The 23,542-nt window shown below is 41.1% G+C and overlaps 1 protein-coding gene across 3 annotated transcripts in view; it reads left to right on the top strand.

Annotated features, from left to right (window-relative positions):
* Positions 1–23,542, top strand: part of dock11 (dedicator of cytokinesis 11) — a 72,051-nt gene that overhangs the window by 13,525 nt on the left and 34,984 nt on the right. For 2 of the 3 annotated variants that reach the window (XM_051943814.1, XM_051943816.1), the window contains exons 9-31: positions 411–490; positions 2,319–2,402; positions 2,636–2,776; positions 4,501–4,776; positions 8,381–8,503; positions 8,612–8,694; positions 9,292–9,414; positions 9,658–9,734; positions 11,686–11,870; positions 12,051–12,116; positions 15,624–15,716; positions 17,517–17,640; positions 17,821–17,933; positions 18,132–18,215; positions 18,311–18,400; positions 19,571–19,692; positions 19,794–19,863; positions 19,952–20,077; positions 20,323–20,394; positions 20,886–21,032; positions 22,184–22,267; positions 22,684–22,795; positions 23,132–23,170. In XM_051943814.1, the coding sequence (XP_051799774.1) occupies positions 411–490; positions 2,319–2,402; positions 2,636–2,776; positions 4,501–4,776; positions 8,381–8,503; positions 8,612–8,694; positions 9,292–9,414; positions 9,658–9,734; positions 11,686–11,870; positions 12,051–12,116; positions 15,624–15,716; positions 17,517–17,640; positions 17,821–17,933; positions 18,132–18,215; positions 18,311–18,400; positions 19,571–19,692; positions 19,794–19,863; positions 19,952–20,077; positions 20,323–20,394; positions 20,886–21,032; positions 22,184–22,267; positions 22,684–22,795; positions 23,132–23,170 (2,514 nt within the window). The remainder of the gene's footprint in view (positions 1–410; positions 491–2,318; positions 2,403–2,635; positions 2,777–4,500; positions 4,777–8,380; positions 8,504–8,611; positions 8,695–9,291; positions 9,415–9,657; positions 9,735–11,685; positions 11,871–12,050; positions 12,117–15,623; positions 15,717–17,516; positions 17,641–17,820; positions 17,934–18,131; positions 18,216–18,310; positions 18,401–19,570; positions 19,693–19,793; positions 19,864–19,951; positions 20,078–20,322; positions 20,395–20,885; positions 21,033–22,183; positions 22,268–22,683; positions 22,796–23,131; positions 23,171–23,542) is intronic. The other variant, XM_051943815.1, reaches the window with a different exon arrangement.

Here is a 23,542-nt window from a genome sequence, read left to right as displayed (position 1 = left end):
GAACTGTGGAATAAAGCCAGCAGTTTTAAGCAGTTTGTGTACGTCTTGCCAACATCTGTGGGCCCCTTTTGCTTGTATAATAACATACCCTCAGTGAAATCCAATAGGCCTGGCTCGGTCACAAATCTCCCAGATGCTGATGAGACACTGGGAGATTGTCCAGAGAGATGGAGGAGGAGCTAAAGGTCACTCAGTCCATCATCTATCACCTGGGAGTCGTCAGAAGAGTGAATGTGATCTTTTTTAATTTGGCCACTCTAATGGAAAATGTTAGTTTGTACATCAGGGAAGACAAACTTGCAGAGAGCCATCTCAGAAACTCTGAGTGGGCTTGTTTAGGAATAGTACCGAGCATTTATGTGAATTCTGATCACATTTACTGATGCATGATCGCTTTTCTGTTGAGTCAGATGAAGACACTGCCAGCCAAGGGAAAGGCGAGAGTCTGCTGGAGAGCCTGGGGAGGAACTTATCCACTGAACTCGTGAAGGTATGAAAAATAGCCACAGATGTCGTGTATTAATTGTAGTTTTTTTGCCGCTGATATTATTGTTGTGTTCATCCATTGTGAACAGGTTCATGAGCATAATTCTTATTTATTTGTAGGATTTCTTTTGTTTTGCATCGTGCCAGGAATTAGTTAGTGCAGATGATAGTAGCGAAGTAAAATCATTTTCAAAAGTTGTCTCCTAATAGAGGGCTCCAGACTAAGTTTCACAGGGAAAGCAGATCGCTTGCTGAACGTCTTCTTATCGATAGACACTACAATTTACGGATGTCCCCTAAACGCCCCACATTACAAGCTGCAGTAGCTGCTCAGACAGGGGTGTGACCAAGAATTATTTTGCTGAGAGTTAAACTAGGGCATTTTAATGTCAGATTTTCCCCAGATGAACCCAAAGGATTTTTTTAGATGTGTGTTTTTTCTATGAGCAGTGCATGTAGGTACATCTGCATTTCATGAGAAGACTGCGTTTTTAAGCACAAATACTGCAGTACACAAAGTACCTCTTTCAATCACTAGCTGCCTTTGCCGGGCAGAGTGACATCATATTCTTTTTTTTTTTTCCATTATTTTTATTGCAGTTTTTACATTTTAATACAGAACAATGTCTTTAACAGACAATAGTAATAATAATAATAAGAAGACATATTCTTAATGATCATCATACTCTAGCACGATGCGACCACTTGAAATTTGAACTCGCACACTCTCAAACAAAAGTTGAAAATGCAACTTTTTTGGTCCCAGTCTGGAGCCCTGTAGTAACAGAAGAATTTAATGACAGTACGAGAAGACGTACCTCATCTCACCCCAACTGGTCGAGGCAGATCGCCACCTTCCCTGAGCCTGGCTGTGTTGGAGTTTATTTTCTTCCCTCGCTGTTAAAGTGGTGTTTTTTTTTTTTTTGTTAATCCTTCTCACCATTGCCGACTGCTTACTCATAGGGAATCCAAGCTGTACTTATGATTGTTGGATTCTCTGTTCTTTGTTTAAATCATGTGAAGTGCTATGAGATGGCATATGTTAGGAACTGACGCTATATAAAAAAATTGAGTTGAATCTCTCAAATTTATCTGAACCTTTGAACCAGAGCACATTAATAAACGTTTGTTTAAAAGTCGACATAATAGAAGAGCCGTAGAAGAAGCGCTCTTTTGTTGGACTCACAGTTTTCACAGCCTGAAAGCAGCTGGGTTTATTCCGCAGAGTCTGTGCTGCTTTAATGGGCGTATAAAACCCAGAGCTACACACCGACAACAAAGCCCTCTGTGCTCCGTGCTGCTGCTTCACTCTGTTTGCTCTGGGCCACTCCAGCTCGGCTCTTCCCTCTCCACGCAAAAGATCACTCGAGTTTGTTGTCTGCAGGCTGGGCGCTGTGAGAGCAGAGACAAGGGGAAGGAGATGGATTAGGGCTCTTACCGTGACCGGAGGGTTTGATTTGTTTTGTCTCCATTAGATGCCTTTCTTTCTCCCTTTATGTCTGTTCTCTGTCTTCTACTGTGGCGGTGTTTTTCTGGCAGAGAAAATGCAATCGGGCAAATCGGTGGATAGATTCTGTTGGTCCATTATAGTGTGGGCTTTTGCTTGGTTTTGAAACTACTGTTCTGTTTTTCCATTTCTAAGAAGTTAAGGACATAAATGGATGCCTTAAAGATAAAAATAAACTACATGAATGTATTTTTGGAACAGAGCTTAGAATTTGTTATATAATCAGGGTTTTGGGTAAAATGTTCTGAATAAAGGCTGCTTAATATATAAAACATTTAATATGTTATGCTTTGCTTACATTTTTGTGCTTTCTGTGTGTGTGCAGTATACCAGGGAGACAGACCAGCTCAATAAGATCAACAGGAATGATGGCAGACAAAAGCTTTTCTCTCTGGATCCTGAAACACAGGTACAGAAGATTCTTTCTGTTAACGCTTGGTTGTCTTATGATTTATTTATTTCGCTATTGATTCGGACTATTTGAACTCTCCTCCCCCCTTTCCTCCATTTACACGGTTTTCCCTCTCCCTTATCCCCCTCCATCTTTTACCCACATCCCCTTGCTCATCCTCTTTCCTTTCCTCGGGATCAATCTTCCACCTCACCTACTTTTGTCTCTCCTCCCTCCTGTCTGATATCCAGAGGCTGGACTTCTCGGGCATCGAGCCAGACGTGAAACCGTTTGAGGAGCGTTTTGGCCGACGTATCGTGGTCAGCTGCCATGATCTCACCTTCAGTCTCCAGGGCTGCGTCAATGAGAAAGGCGACGGCGTCCTCACCAATGTAGGCCATAACCTTCATTCCGCAGCAGTTGCACCAGAAGTTATTTTATTTTTCTTCTTGCAGAACCACCAAGTACCAGAGAACAACATGAGAATAAACAATAGCTTTCCATAAAACCTTTAATAGAGTCTGATAAAGATTACATTTTAAATTTAAGTTAAAATATACATCTAATATTGTATATCTCGATGCATATTTCTAAATATGTAGGTTGAGGGCACACCTTAAAGACATACTGTCCTTAAAAGTGACCATAAAAATATCGAAATCAGTTGTTAACTGGAAGATACCTTAGTAGCGGTGATGTCTGTACGCTTTCACAGACAGTAAACCACACCACACAGCTTTCCTTTTCTCACCAAAGAGCTTCCGCCTTCCTCATTCTCTGCAGTGCTGCCCCACATAATATACCTTCATAATTCATGCTGGTCTGACTGGAAGCAACAGAAGCAGCCAGGCTGAAAGAGGACGGCACAGTTTCATCTCATTGCAGTACATTCTTAGCTTATTCATGATACGGAAGTCTCGAACAAGTCCACCCAGCGATGTTGTTTTCATTTTTTGTTATATAAGCCTGAAGGTCATGAGCTTTAAATCATCGCTGCAAATAAACAAGAACTTAAGGTTATGCAAAAAGTCCGTCTGATGAATGCGCAAATGTAGACATGTGTGATGAATGAAAATCTCCTGACAGCATGAGCCAGCAGTTTGGAGCATGTGTGAGCGCCGCCTTTGTCAAAGTGAGTTGCTGTAGTCATAAAACATTGAGTTAGACCTCTTCCTCCTTCTCCTGCTGCTGCGTTAGAGCGGCTGGTATGAGGAACGAACCGACTCATATTTGTGGTTTGGAAGCAAGCAAGCACAAGCTCTCTTTCCCTTTTCGTCGTCCTTCCATAGCCTCAGACCAGACAGGGTTAATGCTTACTGGATGGAGTGAGTTTAGCTATTGAGGCATAAAGGAGTTGTCTTTAAAAAATATGTGGGTGGCACTGCTGTGGAAGAATCATTGGCTTCCAAGCTGGACCTCAGCTAATGGGTGTTTTATACTGACATTTATTTCTAAGTTATTTGTCATAATTTATGTTCCAATCTTGATTGTAGCAGATGACACAACACAATAAACTGTTGATTGAAATCCATTTTAATCTTACAGTTTTAGGGAGATATACCAGCTTCATACTGCAGGTTTTGCCTTTTTCTTTCACACAGATGTGAATATGCAACATAAAACATCAAGCTGAGGCATCAGAACATGGGAGCGTTTTGTAGCTTCCGGCTGTTAATATTTTGTTTATAAAAATGACAAAAAAATACACAAATCAGCAAAGACACAGTTCTTCCAAAGTGGCTTGTTCTTGTTGCTTTTTTGTTTTGCCAGCAATCCAAAACACACATATATTCAGTTAAAGAAACTTTATGAAAGAAAGAAAATGTGAATGTTAACTGTTGTGATGTTTTTGGCTGGAATTGACCAACCATGCAGCCGTTATAGAAACAGGTACTGGGTAAATTTGCTTTGAACGATTGACTAGCTGACTGTTTCAGATCTACTCAAATATTATGCCGTCATTTTTTGGATATTGTGCAAATGCCTATAAAGCCACTATTTGGTGTTAAGTTTTACCCCAACGTTTGAGTAAAAGTACTGTAAAATGTTATAGGAAGTAAATCCAGGCGTACGATGTGCCTGAAATGTGAAAAGCATCTTCTCTGCCGAATCCCAGGTGGAGCCGTTCTTCATCAGCCTCGCTCTCTTTGACGTCTCCAAGAGCTGTAAAATCTCGGCCGACTTCCACGTTGACCTCAACCCGCCGTGCGTCAGGGAGATGCTGACCGACACCTCTGGCCAGCTCTCCCCTTCATCTGACTCAGATGGCGGGGGAGGCGTGAAAGAGGGAGGAGGGGGAGGAGGCGTCATGGTGAACGGAGACTTGGGGAAAGGAAACGGCCTGCCTGTTCTTCAGAGGGTGTCGGAGGCTCTGCTTCGCTTCCCCACACAGGTACAGACTCGACTGTATCGGTCTGATAGAGGAAATGACAACAGCTGAATCACAGGTGTTGTACAGGAACAAATTGTGAATCACTGTCATATAATTTGTACAAATCTGGGTGTGAAAGTGTTCTGTTTTTATTGGGAAACTTTTTTGAAGTTATCGTCTTTTGAAATCCGAATTCGTTTTTTTTAATTAAAAAAATTCAAGACGACAGAAACTCCAAATGTAGAGAATAAAATGAATAGCAAATTTGATGAGATAAAGTCAGAGTGTTTGAAAACAAGAAACTAAAGGTTGTCCAAAAGAGGATTTTTCTAATAGAAACTTTTAGTGCAAATCATAAACATCCTTTGTGCATCTGTAGTGTATAATCACACCTATAACAAGTGTTCTTAAGTCTAAATAATGCTGTTAAAGTTTGTTTTGTTGTTTTTTGGGGATGGATTTCTTTAGATTTATAATATCAGCTACAAACAAAAGTTGCATGGTGTGCTAGAGAGGGATCGTGTTAAATTTTTCTGGATGTGAAACTTCCTGTTTCTTGGTTTCATTGTGCTTTTCTTTGCCACATTGAGCAAAGGCAGAAACCATGCATTTGTTGAGAGCATAGGCGTCAGTTTAGGGGGGGACGGTGGGGATGTGCCCCCCCCCCACTTTTTGTCAGGGGTCATTTTGTCTCCAACACATTCAAATTCTTCACATGTAAGCCGTTGTAAACCCAGTTATTTTCAGCAGTATAGAAAATTCCGACGCTCCTGAACGCACCATCCACACTCGGCCGAGAGTTGCACAGACATGCAGCACACCTTCGTGAGGTTAAAAAAAACCGTGCAGATGCTAAATTTGCGCCTGTGCCAAGTGGAAGTTCCGACCAGAGGCGTGCAGGGGCAAAATTTCGGCCCGGGAGAATTAGTACTATAGCGGCCCACAGATCCGTTTACCTGTATGTACCAATAGCTTAACAGGTTAAGCCTCTGCCTTTGGTGTGGAGGTTGTGAGTTCGAGCCCAGCTTGTGGTATTTTGCCGCCGTTCTTCGACATTTTCTCAAAGTGCTGTGGTCTCCATCCCCCCCACTTTTAAAAACAAACTGACGCCCTTGGTTGAGAGTGCAGTTTGTTCTTATTTTGATTCGTTTTACTCTGTTTTTCAACCATCAGTGGCTTCTGGGACTCTGATTTCACAGAAACGTTGCCATTTAGTCTAGTAATTCTAATTTTATGGGATTGTTTCTAATACAGTTGTTGCTTCTGACTCTTCTCTTACTAGTGACAAACTTCTCTGAAGCTGTCTTTTAAAAAGCGATATAAAGAATTAAACTTGACAACAATACCCTTCCACTAGTACAGCTTTAAAAACAAGAAGTTGCAGATTAACACATAGAAAACAGAGCGTAACACGTCTATTTTTTCACTCTGTGACAATCCGAGCACACCAACGATATGCCACTTTAAAACAGAGGAAATGACCTCTGCCTCTACAGAGAACAACTCTGTGTGTCCTCAGGAGAACTTTCAGTTTCTACGTCTTCTGAAGCGGACCAATACAACAAGTAGAACAAATACGACACGAGTACATTTAGTTTATTATTAGCTAAAGTTTACAGGAAACTCCACTAAGAGGGTTGAAATATAAATCACTGATAGGTTGTTTATATTTCCCTCCGTTTTCCGAGCCTTGTCAGTTTGTGTTTGGAAGCTGTCCTCAGTCTTGCCTTGCCTCGCCTGAAACGCCCTTCAACAGCTTGGCGACGTGACAAACTGCTGAGTCGCCATTTACCTCTGTAACGCTGCTCAGCTTTCCCATGCTCACTGCAGCCGGACAACTGTCCTCTCACTGGAGAAGTGTGCTGAATCTGATGGCTGAGTAATGGAGCTTTTTAGTCAAACACGTGATTGGTCACTTGTTTGCCATTTTCATGCCTTTGTGATATTTTCAGATGCTGATTCTGTCTCAAGGCAGTTCTTGGTCCTCGTCCAGCAGGCTTCACATGAGTCCCGTGTTTAGCTCATTCAGCTAACATTTGCAAGTGATTTCAGAATCACTTCAGTCTGCCGGTGTTCTGATGTGAGCTCAGTGCTTGGTGATGTAAGCTTTATGGCTTTGTGCAGTATTTTGAGTCCAGAGTTTATTTAGGAATGAATAATACCCATGTGTGAGCGCTGCTTTTGGCTCAAGCCTTGTGTAAACTCCTGCAGGTGCTATGAGATCAGCGCACACACAGTTTGTCCCTGACCTCTTGCTGCTTGGCCCATTCATGTGATTAAATCACTTGACAAGACCTTTGCCTGTTGTAAATTAGCGGCAGTGAGGTTATAAAACTCACTCAGACCCTCTCTTTCCATTTCCAAGACGAGGCATGACCGGACTATCACGGCAACCGGCTGAAAACAGAAACAACTTCAGTGTGAGAAGATGATTAAATAAGAGTTGGACTCACAAGCACTCGGAGCAGAAACAGGATTTCATAAAGGGAATGTAGCTAAAGGCTAGTAGCAGGTCTGGTTACGCTGTTATGAGGACTTTGAAAGATGTAGACATGAAATAAAAGCACGGTTCCAGATTTCCACTGACTGCTGCACTTTGCCAGCCAACATCTGTGAAAGTTCTGCACTAGCAGAACACACATGTACACACACACGCAAACATATGCATACAAACATAGCAGGTTCTACCTCTGTGATTAGTGTGCTATTATAGCTCAGCAGACCACAGTTTAATTTAGGTACATTGGGTGTGGTCCAAGGACACAGTCTCCATCTCTTCTATCTCCCCACTGCAGTACTCTGTGGAGGCCTCTGCGCCAGGTCATTACATAAGTCACAAATCTAATACAGCTGCCTTAAAAAGTTTCAGTGTTTTAGTGATATGATGGTTTATGTTTGCAAAAAGAGACCGTGACACCGTTTATGAACTTTTCTGGGAGGGATAATGTCGAAATGTTGCATTTACAAGCATTTTAAGCCACACTGTTTAACACACTGTATGGTGGTGAGTAGTAAGCAGCAAATCAAAATGTCAAAGATTGAAACCAGAAGCAGCTGTGTGTGGCTGTGTTGTTCTGTAATACTGTGAAGATCAGTGAATGAAGGCAGAGGATGGACTGAGCTATGGCTCGTTAGCCGGACGTGTATTTTGACGCTTGTCTCCTCCAGAAAGTGTACTATTATTATTATTTGTAATCATATAGCTTTGTTTGAGTGTAATTTTTGTCCACTTGAGATTGCTTAGATGAAGTGACACTTAAAGCTCAAAGACAGCCCCACTTCTCCAGACCATAAATAGATGTGAGCCCTGTGGTTTTCCTGTATAGCTTCAGCTCACATCAGCCACTTCCCCTGCACTCGGCTTGTAGTGACGCACTGGATGAATTAAAGGCATTCTATGTCTGAAATGCTGATGATTTTCTGTTTGTTTAAGTAGCTCAGATGAAGTGTTTTTTTTTTTTTCTCTTCAGACCCATCAAGTCAGCATCTTTCCTCTTCATATAGAAGGATGGCTGTAATGAATGACAGTCTGCCAAATCAAATTACACCCCCAGGTCTTAAGTACTAATCGCCACTTCCCTACACTAATTAGACTCCTCCTTCAACTCCTCTCTCTCTCCTGCAGGGGATCTTTTCAGTGACCAACCCTCATGCAGATATCTTCCTGGTGGCCCGTGTGGAGAAGGTTTTACAGAACGGCATCACCCACTGTGCTGAGCCGTACATCAAGACCTCTGACATCAATAAGGTCCACTGCCTTTGATTTTCACCTCAGTTAAGAACACATAACTCATGACAGCGAGCTCCAGTATTGATCTTATGTTTACTGTGTGTGTCTTCTCCCATGTTTTGCCAGACTGCTCAGAAAGTGCTCAAAGCTGCCAAGCAGACATGCCAACGCCTGGGCCAGTACAGGATGCCGTTCGCTTGGGCTGCCAAGTAAGACAGGAATAATTTATGAGTCAAAACATTACACTGTAATAAATCTGTTTGGATGCATCTTTGGAGTGGTGCTGTCTGAACACATGCAAAGACATCAGCTTACTGAGCATAGGATTTTAAAACCTTAAAGTGCATTCATATATGATATATACATGCATTTTTAGAAAATACGGTTCACCTCATATGTTTTCTGATTCAGTTTCAGCATTTTTATATCAAGATATGCAAATATTGGATGTAGCTGAGTATAAAAGAGTCGGAAACACGGTTTGTTGTGAGGAAAAATCTTAATTTAGGATCAACACTGAACTGTTAATGTGTTTCACTTCATTATTCTATTGAATTGTTGGAAATAATAGAGATGTGGGCATTTCAGGGCTCCCCACTGACAATAACTGTAGTAAATATTAGAATAAATATAACAAACTGGATGTTTAAGTAGTCTGATTGCCTCAAAATCATCCAATTAAGAGTGTGCATTACAATAGGATTAGATTTTCTCTTAAATGTCAACATCAATCTGATAAATGTAACCCTGAATGACAGCATGGATGTTTAGTTTTATGTCCGAAACCATGCATGATCTGCTTGCAGGCAGGTGTTCAAAGACGCTCAGGGCAGCCTGGACATGGATGGGAAGTTTTCTCCTCTCTATCGCCAGGACAGCAGCAAAATCTCCACTGATGACATCATCAAGCTGCTGTCCGACATCAGGAAGTGAGTCACCGGCGCTGCTCTGCTGTTTAAGCTAATGCTTAGTTACTGTTGCGCAAAACAATCACGTGGAAGTGCATTTGTGCCCTGCAAGCTCGTGTTTCATACAGCGTTGCAGAGAAGGCAGTGCTGTACCTACTTATCTCATCTTATGGAGGTCATCACATAAATTGATAATACTTTAAACTATTAAAAGATCCTCGATTGCACCTTTTTCTAATTTTGAATCTCTTGTTCTCTTGTCAGACCTGAGAAAAGCAAACTTCAGACCATCCCTGGACAGCTGAATGTCACCATCGAGTGTGTCCCACCTGATTTCTCAAGTACGTTGACATTTTAAGACACTCCTCTTCACAGCTGAAGTAGTGTTCTGATATGGCACGAAAGTAATTATTATTGCTACAAAAGACTTTTGTTCGTTTAGCAACATACTCTAATTATGATGCACCAAGTGCCCCTCTTTTCTGGAAATTAAAATTGTTAAATATTTTTGATATCAATATTTATCAAATTTGTACTTTTGTGCAAATGATTAATCAAGGTAAATCCCCCCTTGTTTTTGTAAATATTTTGTTAAGAAATGCCAAGTTCATTCCTATAACACAAGACAAGTATCAACTTTGCATCTTCCCAAATTTAAGAAAAATAAAAAGGTACAATTTTCTTTTGGATATCGAGGAGCTAAATTATGGAATGAATATGGAGGTTACTTCTCTTCAGGCAGTTATAAGATTCTAAAAAAACAATTACTCCTAAAATACAAACCATAATAATTAATATTGTGTTATGGGTTGTGAAAATGGCCAATTTTCTGTTTTATTTTGTTTATTTACATAATAATATACAGTAGATTTGACTGGCTTATTCTTCTATGTCTCTGAATGAGCTTTGTATGTAGTTATATGTATTTTATTGTTAGGGGTGTGGCCTAATGCATAAGCCCGAATGGGTTTCTGTCACACTCCATCATATTGTTTTTATTTATGCATTTGTATTTCACAGAAGCGGTCAACTTCTGTGCTCTTTTTTTTAATGTGAAATAAAATGAAATGAAAATGAAAATAAAAATACCATTACAACAGTGTAGAAATACTCTGCGACAAGAAAAACTCATACATTTAAATTCGTACCCAAAAAAAACGACCAGACGTAGTGGCATCAAAATATTCTTGCAAAAGAAAACATGCTCATTATGCAGAATGGCATATTTCATAATATTGAGTTTTATCTGAATCTATAATATTATAATGCAATTTGTTTCATTTATTCATAAATCTGCAAAGTAACTGGTAAATAAAGCTACCAGTTTAAAAAAAAAAAGTACGATATTTGCTTATGAATTTTAGTGGAGTAGACGCATAAAGTAACAAAGGATAGTAATACTCCGGTAAAGTAAACTGTATTTAAGTACAGTACTTCACTAAATATGCTGAGTTACTTTCCACCACTGCTTATCTAATGCTTATTTGTCTCTGTGTGTGTTAATAGTCACACATCGAAGTCTAGTGCCAGCTTTTGAAACTACACAAGCCACTGCACAACTTTGCATTCTTACTTCTCATGACAAAAAAAAAATCCATTAAGGCAATAAAATGACTATTAACACTTGTAGTAAACAGCTTAGTTGGTCTATTTTAGTTAAATCTTAAAGCCTACTGACACATTCTGTGCATTATTTCCATCATAAAATGCATCACTGATGTATGCAAGCCTGTAGTTATATCTGTACAAGAGCGCTCTGCTTTCCTGTGGCCGCTACGGTTTCACATTTAGCTGCTGCTGATTTTATCTAGAGAGCAGTATGTAAGCGAAAGCATGAAGAAGAAGAAGCCTGAACTGCTTGATCAGCAAGATTACGATCAAACAATAGTAACATGTGTAAAAACCAGACCAGCGGGTCCCTCACAAACATGTAGCTTAGCATGTAAGTCAGGTTCTGGCCTCACAGAAGACAGGAAGATAAAGGGGAAAGAAATTAGAAAGCATGTCGGGTGATTGAATGAACCCACATGGAGATAAAAACATGATTTAGTAGGATTAAAGGAGGCCGCAGCGTCCTGCATCAATCGCTGCATTTGCAAACTGCATAGACGCCTTTCTAAGAAATAGGATGATTGTAAATAAGACGAAGACACGGCCTCAGCAGTTTTTTTATTTGTGATCGATTTTTACAAGGTGGTTTGCACAGAAAGAAAACTGAATGACCCCACATTGACTCTTTGGCATGAGCACAGCAGAAGAGATCTCTAACTTGACATGTGATCTGTGCCCCAGATACAGTGACGTCCTCTTACATTCCCGTCAAGCCCTTTGAGGACGGCTGCGAACGGGTGTCAGTGGAGATCGAGGAGTTCCTCCCTGAAGAAGCCAAGTACAACTACCCCTTCACCACCTACAAGAACCAGCTGTACATCTACCCCCTGCAGCTCAAATACGACAACCAGAAGACCTTCACCAAGGTGTGTGGTTGGTGATGGCGGCAATAAATCCTAAAAAAATCTGTCATAGGGATTGATGTCTGTGTTACTGCCGTCTACAGAGAATGAAGCACATGTGACTGATTAGGTTCATTAGGTCACTCACACTTTCTTTTTCTGGCTGTGTGTGCATCTACTGATGTAATGTTTCCTCCACATCAGGCCAGAAACATTGCAGTCTTCATCCAGTTCCGAGATTCAGATGAAGAAGGTGCAGCCTCTTTAAAGGTGAGTTGTGCAGTATGTACGGTATATAATGCAACATTTAAGCTACTGTGTTTGTTAGCGATACTCACAGGTCAATTGCTCAGACGTCAAGGGGTTCTGATCCTAGAATTACTGTTGATTGGATACAGAAGTATCAGGAGAGCTAATCTGAAAGTTTGAGAGTGAAGTTAAAGTGCTCTGCTAAATGTTAGAATACTGTAGCAACTTTTTCCCTGCAATACAACCTCAGGTCAGGTTCCGGATATAATTGGAATAAAGTCAAACATTTACAAGGAATAATACTTTAAGAGTAAGTTAAGAATGTTTCAAGATTTTGATAGTCTGTTGTAAATGGGTAACAGCAGTGCTACATGAGAAACATGGATGATTTAAAGTTGCTGGTGAGCAATAAATCAGATTTTGTTCTATGGAAATGAAATGTTACCATTTACATGATGGATAAATTAATAACCAAATATGAAACAGCATCACAATCTGGGAGTGTTTTGCAAATTTAGGACTAATCAACCAAGAAAATCGTGGTCAGCTGAAATCATACCTACACTGGATTATTGATGAGGAGAAAAAAAGTGCAACTTTTCTCTAGATGTGCCACAATCCACAAAGTGCACTCTGCCTGCCAGCCTTATCACCCTAATGGATTATAAATACAAATTAAACGCGAGTATTTACTGCACATTAAGTCAGTCCAACTGTTATTTTCTACTGAAATGACAAGAACCTATATTCATATAGAAATAGATTACAGATCTATAAGGACTGGTGATTCCAGCATAAGAACTATAAAAGAATATTATGCAGACAAGTTCCCCTACAGTTTATTTATGATATACTGTGTCTGCTGTTGAGCTGTTGCAAACTGCTCTTTGCGAAGTTTACACTCAACTTTTTGGCCGTCTGTTTGAACAAAATGCTGCCACAACTACGACTTTGTGGCATGATGTCAACTAGTTTGGAGTCGACTCTGAGCAAACTTCTGACCTAGCAGTCCCTATTACGCTGGTCCAGTTCAGTGTTGTTGGGTTGTTTACAGGTAGTCTGCTCCTCCAACCAGCAGCAGCAGCAGTGGTGGCTGGAGATCATCCTGGAGCTGTGACGTGTTTGATTTTAGATTTTATAGTGGAAATTTTGCCGCTTTTTCGTTGTAAAACCTCTTTTATTCCCTTAACTGCTCTCTAATGATTTAATCTAGAAAGGAAAATCTGTCAGAGGTTTTACAAAATGAAACTAAAATGCTTTCATGACTACAATTATTGAATTACAGCGAGACACATCCTTTCTTCTCATATAATACACTCACGGTGCTAGTGGTGTTTAGTACTGCCAACTCACAGCAATAAGGTTTTGGAGTAGAACCTGCCAGCTGGGGCATTTCTATGTAAAGCTTGCATGCTCTCCTGTTGCCTGTGTAGATTCACTCGGGGTGATTTTCTTTTTTTTTTTTCTTTTTTTCTTTGCCCCACTGTCCAAAGATAAGCAGGTTTGGTTAAATGGTAACTAAATATGAATGTCAGCTGGGATTAGTTTCCACCCCTGAGATTAATCAGTTATAGCTAATGAAGGAATAAAATGCCAAAGCATGCAGGCAAAATAGAAAAGAAGTCAGATAACATGGTAAATACACAGTTCAGGAAAGGAAATTGAGCAGAAGGTAGAAGAAAGAACGATGGATGTTCAAAGGGATGCGCAGAGATTAGCAGGAGCCTGGTGTGATCGTTTCAGAGACAATAATACTGCAGTGAAAACTTGAGGAATGTCCTGAGAGAGATTTGATCAGTGGCAGCGGGGCTCAGACATGATAAACTCCTCTTTTTTTTATTGCTTTTCACAAAGTGGAAGTCAGAGTGCAGCTGAGGGGCCAGAGAAGGAGAAAGGAAAAGCCTGCAGAAACTGGTTATTACAGCTGGCAAGAGAAGATAATGAATGGTCACTCTTTTTCTCTCCTCTCTTCCTCTGTATTTCTCTCTGGCCACACATGTCAAATATCTGTGGTTGGAAATAGTCATCAAAGCACCAAGGATTGTTTTTCTTTTCACTTTTTTTTTAGAGGGAGAGAGGAAAACAGAAATTATTTGACTCAAACCACCACAACGTTGATATTTGATGCTTTTGATGAAGACAGTCTAGACATGCTGATCGACCAGCAGTCATGCATGTGTCTCTTGTTGATTGTACACACACACACACACACACACACACACACACACACACACACATATCTAGAGACGGATCATAGCATGCAGCAAACTGTGTTTAAAGTACAGTGAGGCAGAAAGATGTTTACAAACGGCAACAGGAGCCAGCAGCACACCTCTCAGGAGATTTAATCAGAGGTAGCGGAAGCTCAGGAAGGTTCTGGGTTTTACACAAGACACAAGTCTGGCGGAGAGGAAGTTCATTTGAACCTTTGGGGAGCTGGAATGTTTCCCAGAGGTCGTGAATTAAAAGTGGCATAATATCCGCAGCCTGCTTACTGTTATCTTTGTCATAAATTGCATGTTTGAGCGGCACTTTGGTTTATTTGTCGATTTCACCTGGAAGATATCTGGCTCTATCAGTTTGCACCAGTGGAGGATGCTTGCTTTTAGTCCCGGGTGGTGCGGTACGTGTACTAACAGGACCGTCAGATAGGCAGCTCTTCCAACCACACCTCCACCCTCATCCTGACTCAGCTTATCGGGACTCCCATCAAACTACTTGCCGCTGCTGTGGGGATGTCTGGATGCGTTTTGTTTTTCGTCCTCCACCTTTAGCTTCTTTCCAGATTGAGCTGGAAATCTGCTTTCTCATGAAGCCTCACCCATCCTCCAGGCTCCTCTTGTCCTCCTGCAGAGGCTCCAGCTGTTTTTCTGATCCCAGCTCCTATCAGTCTCAATTTCAATCACTTGGCTCCAGCGCTCCGTCCTCTCCTCTGGCCAGCACCGCTCATTATTGCTCATTAGAGATGACTGCAATTGTTAGCATCCTAATTACAGAATCAAGCCGTCAGAACGGGTTTGAATTTTCTTTTTACACTTGTTGCCCCTCATTAGAAAACATCCTGACCGGGTCAAGCTTGATTTGACAATACGGGTTTGTTTTTCCCACAGAACTCCTTCTTGTAGTGACGACAGTGAGCTAAATGTTCACCTTTTCTCTGTGGTGAATTTGTCAGAGTGCTGTAATCACTTTTGAACAATCCAGCAGAGGAGAAAACACTGTTTTTTTTTAGTTGAAATGAGTTGGAGCAGTGCTGTGCAAGGCCTAAAACTCATATATTTTGTCATAATGAGGCATCTGTCTAGTCAGAACCTGTGATTTTTATAATTTCAGGTCCTGCTTTGTAGTTTCTCCAGGCTTTTGTTTAAATTGTTGGTGCTTCAAAGATGCATGTGATGCATACATCACTCACCCCGTGTTTTCTCCAAATATTGTCGGTAACCACAGACCTCTGAGCAGTTACTCACTGCAGTGCCCCAACATTAAACAGCCAGCGTTTGATGACTGATGTGCTCGCTTGTCTTTCAGTGCATCTATGGCAAGCCGGGGGACTCGCTCTTCACCAGCAGCACCTACGCAGCCGTCCTGCATCACAATCAGAGCCCAGAGTTCTACGATGAGGTGAGATTACATCCTGGATTTAATTCGTTTGCAGTGTCACAGCAGATACACTGATTTCACAGGAATTTGATTGATTTGATTTTGTGAATAAAGCTGAAAAAATGAGGTAGACATACAAACACGTTGGACTTTTTTTTTTTTTTTTTTTAATCGGCAGCCTTTGTGTTCAGTACTAAAATTCCTCAGCAGCACTGAGATAATCCCATAAATCTGTCTCTGGGTTGGACTCTTTGTGATCTCACACTCCACTACGCACACACAGAGAAAGAGGTACGATCAGGATACTGTTAGTTGTCGGGCTGAGGGGGTCCATATGGCCTGAAAATCAAACGGATTAAGATCTTAAGTGCCCTCATATACTCCCACAGGCACGCATGAACACACACAAGGGCATGCTCTCTGGGATTTACCTCCTCATGCTTCAGCTTCCAGGCACATCACAGAGAATTTCTGCGGAAACAAAACAACAGTGATCTTTGTCTTTTAAAATATTTCACTTTGATTTAACAAAAAAAAAACACATCATTTTTATCTTTTAAAGTATGTTAAAGTACAAAAACACTTCTTAAAACAGAGTTCTACTTAGTATTATAGTACCAAAGATTTAGAGATTTCCCAAAGCCTCGTTGGGTTATCTCATGGATGCGTTTTATAAGTGCCTGGCTTACCCAAGAGGAAGACAAATGACCACAGTAGCAAAATGATTCATGCTTTTATCATGAGCTGGAGAGTCTTTGTAGTCATATATGGCATTCCTAAGCGATTTGCTGGGTGCCGGTTACGTATCTGATAAATCACCATCGCTGATCTGTGCATTATGTGTCATTTCCTGCCTATCAGCATGAGCCAGAGCACTGGATAAAATAGATTTCCTTGCTGTTGCTGCCCTCTGGTGTAGCAACATTTGCCCTATGGGTTGAATACAGTGGCAATATGCAATGCAAATCAAGGAGTTCAGTTTATTTAGGGCTTTATTAGTCTGGAAATATCTATTTTTTTACTTTGTTGCCGTATCCATACAGAGATTTTTATGCCATGACTGGATTCAGACTGTATGGATTTAATTCTAAAGTAAACCTAAGGACCAAATCACATCAACTTGCAGGGTGGGAGTTTATGGAGGAAGCAGCAGTGTACAGCTACAGCTAAGCCATTTAAAGAACAGGAAGGCATTGTTTTTCTGGAAGTATTTTACAGAGATAAGCTTTAGGGGTTAAATCAAGCAGGTTGTACCACTTTTATTCATTTTACTGCAGTTTTGTCGAGCAAAGAGCAATGCTGTCATATAAAAGGGGCTATCAGAATCACTAAAAACAACCTACAGCTGCCTCATTGTGAACAATTACACATGGAGTCAACATTTTTCACTGATTGGTTTGTCAAACGAATCTCGCAGCAGCATTTAATAACATTGAAACTGTTATTGTAGAAGCGTGCTACATTCTTGTGTGTGTGTGTGTGTGTGTGTGTGGATAAGGTAGGGTGTGCTTTCTCTTTTCTCTTTTTAGATTACGCCCAGCGAGAGTGGCCAGGGGCACCTGTGGCTCATTGGCAATCAGCTGGGAAGGTGTAAAGCTCAGCCACCCGGATCAGCATCGCCTTTTGGCCAGCCCGGCAGCTGAGCTTTACATCTTCCCAGCTGATTGCCACAGGTGCCCCTGGCCACTCCTGCTGGGCGTAATCTAAAAAGAGAAAAGAGAAAGCACACCCTACCTTATCCACACACACTAGAATGTAAACGAGAGAGATTTGGTGTTGAAATATACGAGCTGAAACTGTGACGTGTTCCGCTGTATTCAGGTTAAGATTGAGCTGCCGGTTCATGTGCACGAGAAACACCACATCCTCTTCACCTTCTACCACATCAGCTGTGAGTCCAGCAGCAAGGCGAGCAGCAAGAAGAGAGATGGAGTGGAGTCATTGGGTGAGACTGCTGGGAAATTGTCTCTTTGTTTGTGTGTTATACAAAGGAAACGATGCTGAATACAGTTTTTATATTATAAGGTGTTGTTGGATATTTTCAGTCGAGTAAAGCAGCTGTAGTGTTGGGAGTATTAAGGATTTAAGGCTTTCTAGATCAGCCTCTTATTCTCATGTGTTTCAGTGGGATACTCCTGGATGCCTTTGCTGAAAGATGGAAGGATGCAGTCATTAGAGCTGCAGTTACCTGTAGCTGCCACTCTGCCTGCTGGGTATCTTTGCCAGGACACCAGAAAGGTAGAAGCACTTGGAAACTTTGTGCTTTAATGAAAGTTAATTAAGTACTTAGTGTTTATCTTGAATAGCAAAAAATGTGGTTAATTATTAGCACTTTTGTGTAATCAGAGTACCAGTGTGTGAGCAAAATATCAACAAGAAACTGTGTTAACACTCTATTATTATCTGTAATTTGTCTGTTTTATCTACCTTGAACAGTCTCAACCAGATATCAAATGGGTAGAAAATGCCAAGACACTGTTCAAAGTGAGGACCCACGTGGCATCAACGATATATCCTCAGGTACGACTTAGCGTGCAGTAAAGCAGCTGCTGTAGATGGATTGTGTGTCGGTGATGCTTAATGTCTGCTGTTTGTTTGTTTTTTTCCCCCAACAGGACCTCCATCTACACAAATTCTTCCAGCACTGCCAGCTGATGAGGACGACATCAGAAGGCAACCCAGCGGAACTTATCAAATACCTGAAGGTGAGATCTGAAGAGGAACTGGTGAAAGCTTGCAGATGCTGATCGTTCGCAGGCGGAAATACTTTAACAGCATTCCAATTATATCACAGTCATCTTCGCTTGGCTTTATCTGCTGGACGGCATGCAGTTATTGACTTTCAACGGTTTGATTCAATTACATAATCGATAAACGTGTAGGAATTCAACTTCCAGTGCCTTTACAGCAAACTTGATCGCTACAGTAATAAACTTTATTTATACCGAACTTTTCAAAACTGACTTAGTTTCTACAGTTGCTTTGTATAGTTCAAGCAGCTTTACAAGATTTTGTAGCAGTAACGAGACCCTCCGAACTACAACGCCGTAGTCTGCTTATAAAAACTGAAAAGAGGAAGAATTGTTGGACTTTAAGCTTTCAAATGGTGCTTTTACTAATCATGTGTGTTCTGTCTGGAGAATTCTCCAAAATTTTGTTTAAGATCTTGATAATTTATCAAAGGCATGATTCATTTAAAAACTGAATAAAAAATGAACCATATTCTGTAAAAACGAGAGAAAAAATAACAGTATGCTCTCTATCATAACTGAGAAGCTACGAGTTGCTGAGCTTTGACCGACAGTCTAGTGACAAAAGTTCTGGGATTTTTTTTGTTTTTTTTTTTGCTTGAACTCTGCTCAACTCCAGGCTCTGTTTGCACAGCGAGAAAGCAAATAATTGCAGAGACACAATGGAAGCAGTAAAATTCCGTGCTGTAGCTGGGGGTGAAAGCATGAGATATTTTTGTGTTATTCCTGAGCACAACAAGTTTTCCCAACTAATAAGAATGAATAGATCTCTTCTTGTTTTGATAAACGGGTAAAGAGAATAGTGCAGTGTTTGCTCTGTCATGTGACGATTCTCAAAGGACATCAGACTTTTTTCACATTACGACTGTTTTGATCTTCTTTGTTCGAAAATCTCTTTCACATTTTAACTCTTACAAACAGGTTAAATTTTGACTGTTTTTTAGTTTGTAGAGCCAAAGTCCAAGTACCACTATTTAAGGTGTCCAGAGTCACAATCTTCTTGAGGGAAAAGCGAGAGCAGTTACCTTCTTTCAGTGTTATAAAAAAGTTAAAGTAAAACCTTGCTGTGTCATTGCCTACTTTTAGACTCGCATCCATGACTTCTTCTCACCGTCTTTCCCACAGTGCCTGCATGCCATGGAGACTCACGTCATCATCACCTTCCTACCAACGGTGCTGATGCAGCTGTTTGAGGTGCTCACAGCAGCGACCAAAGAAGCCCATGAGATTGCCGTCAACTCTCTGCGGTCAGTTGTTCACTTGGGGAAAAATGTGGCTTCGGTAAACAGAATGTGCTCCAAATCAAAGTGTGTTTACAGTGTGCTATTTCAATGCTGTCTGCCTCCAGTGTGATCATACATATAGTCTCCAGATGCCACGAGGAAGGACTGGAACACTACCTGCGCTCTTTTGTTAAGGTAACGGAGGGTAAAACAATCAAAATAATTCTGCATGCTTTTTATATTTTATCTTATTTTGTGTTTTTTTTTTCTTTTCTTCTCGTAGTATGTGTTTGTGACCAACAATAATGCGTCAGGAAACTCAGCAACCACTCATGAGGTGCTGGCCACCGCTGTAACAGCCATCCTCAAGCATACTGCTGATTTCAACACCAGCAATAAACTGCTCAAGGTGTGTAGTTTTCCCATTTGTCAGTCCAGTTGTAGTACCAGCGCTGGACAGCAGGTGGCATCTTTGCTTTAAAAATTACACCAAATGTCTCTGGATGCTATTCTGACCACTTCCAACATGTCGCTTCTTGTTTTTCATCTGATTCTTCCAAAGGTTATCTATTGCTCAGCATCACTTTGCAGTTGGAAGCATTTTCCCAGGAAGCAGTATGACAGTAATGTGACTCAGTTTATCCCTTTCCACAGTACTCTTGGTTCTTCTTTGAGACCATGGCTAAATCCATGGCCCAGTACCTGCAAGAGGGAAACCGCATGAAGGTTGGTAGGAAGTGGACTTTACGAAGGCATTAAGAGTCTTTTTCAGTACTTTCTTTATCAGCATACATTTTCTCTTGTGCCTCTACTCAAAGGTCAGATGTCCTTATTTGGAATGGATCTCACTAGCAAATTTGTACCTCACGTGATGTCGCAAACATGTTAGCCCTCCTAAACAAACTGAACACACTCTCAAAGAATAAACAGATGATTCTTAGTGTGTTGTTGAGCTGCGTAATCTGATGCCATAGGTCTGCATTTCATCTGTCTTAGCCAGCAGTGCCAGACACTTTGCAGTAAGCAGAGTTGTAGCTCTGCGCTGTTAAGGAGAAGTTAAACTTTGAGCTATTCAGAGAAAATATTTACCTTTATTTATGTAATAAATACGATAATGGTAGTCTGTCTTCATAAAGTTTGTGGCTGTTTGACATTTGCACTTTTTAGCTTCTTAAAAGTGATGTTTTGTTAGCTATAAGCCCTGTTTATCTTTTTAGATGCCACGGGCACAGCGTTTCCCCGACAGTTTCCACCAGGCGCTCCAGTCCCTGGTGTTGTCCATTATGCCTCACATCACCATCCGCCACATGGAAATCCAAGAGGAAGCTCGATGCATCAACCTGAGCCTTGCAAATTTCATCAAGGTCTGACACCTACATGAAAATAATTTGTCTGAGGCTTCCTCAGTTGTGCCTTTTCACACACACTTTCACATTGTTGTGCTGTCAGTTTGTTTCCTCCTTCCTGGTGTGACTCAGTTTTTATATGTAGGAGCAGCAGCACATAATTGAGGTATACCTCAAATTTTTCACAGTGCCTTTTGCCACAAAACAATGAGTGCTTCTGTGTTGTGGAATTATGAAGAGAATGGACCAGACCAGTAAAATCATAACATAATAACCTATAAATAAGCAAAACTCCAAATGTTTCCTTTGTTTTAGGGCAAAAAAGTACATTCTGAAAATGTTAACATTTAAGGAATCATCTTTTTACAAAACATCATGAACAACCTGAAACTTCTGAAGAAAAACAAATTCAGTTTCAACAACATTACACCTCAGGTTATCATTTACACATAATTTCCAGATCAGTATCTACAACGGATCATATTTAGTCACAGGTATCTAGAACTGAACGTTACAGCATTTTACTTCAAAAAAGACAGAACAAGAGCAAGAAACAAAATGACAAACGACACGAAACAATAGACAAAAAATTAGACCAAAAAATTACAAAGCAAGAAAAAATGGACCCAAACGAGACCAAAAAAATGACAAACACTACCCAAAACAGTGAATAAAGCAAAACACAAAATGTCAAATGAGACAAAAAGTAACACAAAACGACAAAAACATGAGACAAAATGATAAGTCAGACAAGTGTTTGACACCCCTGCTCTACATGATTTCCAAAAAGACACTTTGTAATTCACTGTTGTCTCTAATACGGAATAAAGTGAAAATGCAAAATATCCTGAAGCTAAAATAGAACCCCAAACTTCAGCGATTCAATGTTATGAACCAGCGATGAGCTGCAGAAACACCTGTGAGTCACTGTGTGGGGTCATTTCCCAGCAAACAAACATTGATCAACAATCTAATGCGGAATGTTGGTGGGAAAAGATAAGTCTGCGGTTCATTCAGTGAACCTACACCTACCTGCTCTGTTACTGGAAAGGCTCATCCTGCACTATTTCTGCAGAAATGTTTGCAATTTTACCTCCGACTCATAACTCCACGTCACTGTTTGTACATGTTGCAGCAGCCTATGTGCTCACTACACTTTGTCTCCTCAGAGGTGCCTGACCTTCATGAACAGGGGCTTTGGTTTCGGCCTGGTGAACCACTACATGCGTCATTTCGGCCTCAAAGATCCCAAGGTACATGCACGACACAGTAGAGCCGACTGCACACTTAGTAAGAAAGAAAGGCATTGCAGTGGAGGTGTAATTTGTAGCTAGTAACTTAAAACACTCCCAGCTTTTGATGCAACTCAGCCCTTTGTCATATTATGTGAGTACTTGTACTTTATGCATACTTATGTTATCTGAAAGGGAAAGTTTAGTATTTTATCTGGACATATCAGAGATGCATGCTCTGTTTCTTCTGGCCTTTCCCTTACCCTTTTGTTTGTATAACGCCATATTTGACTAACAAATTAAAACAACACAGCGAGACAGCGGGCTTTCTTATTATATTTGAACAGTAAAGTTATTTGTATTTATTCCCCGAGGCGGTTGAAGGAAATTTGCATATGCAGCTCGTGCTCTCATGTTCACTCATATGTTGGCCACAGGTGCTGAGCGAAATGAAATTTGACTTCCTGATGACGGTGTGTAACCACGAACACTTCATCCCTCTTAACCTGCCCATGGCTTTTGGGCGCACCAAGCTGCAGAGAGTGCAAGGTGAGCGACATATCCTTCTTCTGAGTGCTTCCTACCACACATGTAACCACTGAGTAGCTCTCACATGACCCCCGACCTCGATTCTGCATCCATTACACGTTCTATTAACCCGTCTGTTTGGCCCTCACATACGCAAGTCAGGTAGTAAATTACCTTTCATTAGCCACACCTGCTTAACAAGTTTACCCAACCTTCACATGTCTCACACAACCACAAGTAAAAGCGACTGTGTGCTGTGGTAATGCTGCATGGATTGTTTACAGTTTTACCCCAGATTTATTTTCACCCACCCACCCCTCAACCCCGTCTTTTTTTTTGTGTTTTGCTCGTGGTCAGATTTTATTCCGTATGCGACGGAGCTTTTTGGCCCTGTAGGTAGGTGATGCTCACCGCACCATTCTGCACATCAAACGTTTGCTGCCGTACGCAAACACCTCGCACATGACCGCTCCTTGTTCTGACCTGCACTAACCCATCCGCCCGCCGTCAGACCCTCTTTTCGCATCGGACACTCATTCCCTCTTTCCCCCTCGCTCACTCAGAACAAATGCTAATGCTGGGCTGTTGCCTTCATGTGCCTGCCGAGGCCTGAGCCTGTGTGTTCTAGGGGAGAGGAGCTTTGCTGTTATGGGAATCAACTGACCTCTTGTCCTAATGCTTAATTGGCTTGATACTTGTAAGTGCTGGACGGAAACTTGTCTCATGAAGCTGTGGTTCTCTCTCCTGATGTCAGAGTCTGTCTCTTCC

Source organism: Acanthochromis polyacanthus, chromosome 23 (genome assembly GCF_021347895.1).
Source record: "Acanthochromis polyacanthus isolate Apoly-LR-REF ecotype Palm Island chromosome 23, KAUST_Apoly_ChrSc, whole genome shotgun sequence".
Lineage (NCBI taxonomy): Eukaryota > Metazoa > Chordata > Actinopteri > Pomacentridae > Acanthochromis > Acanthochromis polyacanthus.
Note: the sequence above shows the minus strand (reverse complement) of the source record. Positions and strands in the feature narration are given on the sequence as shown.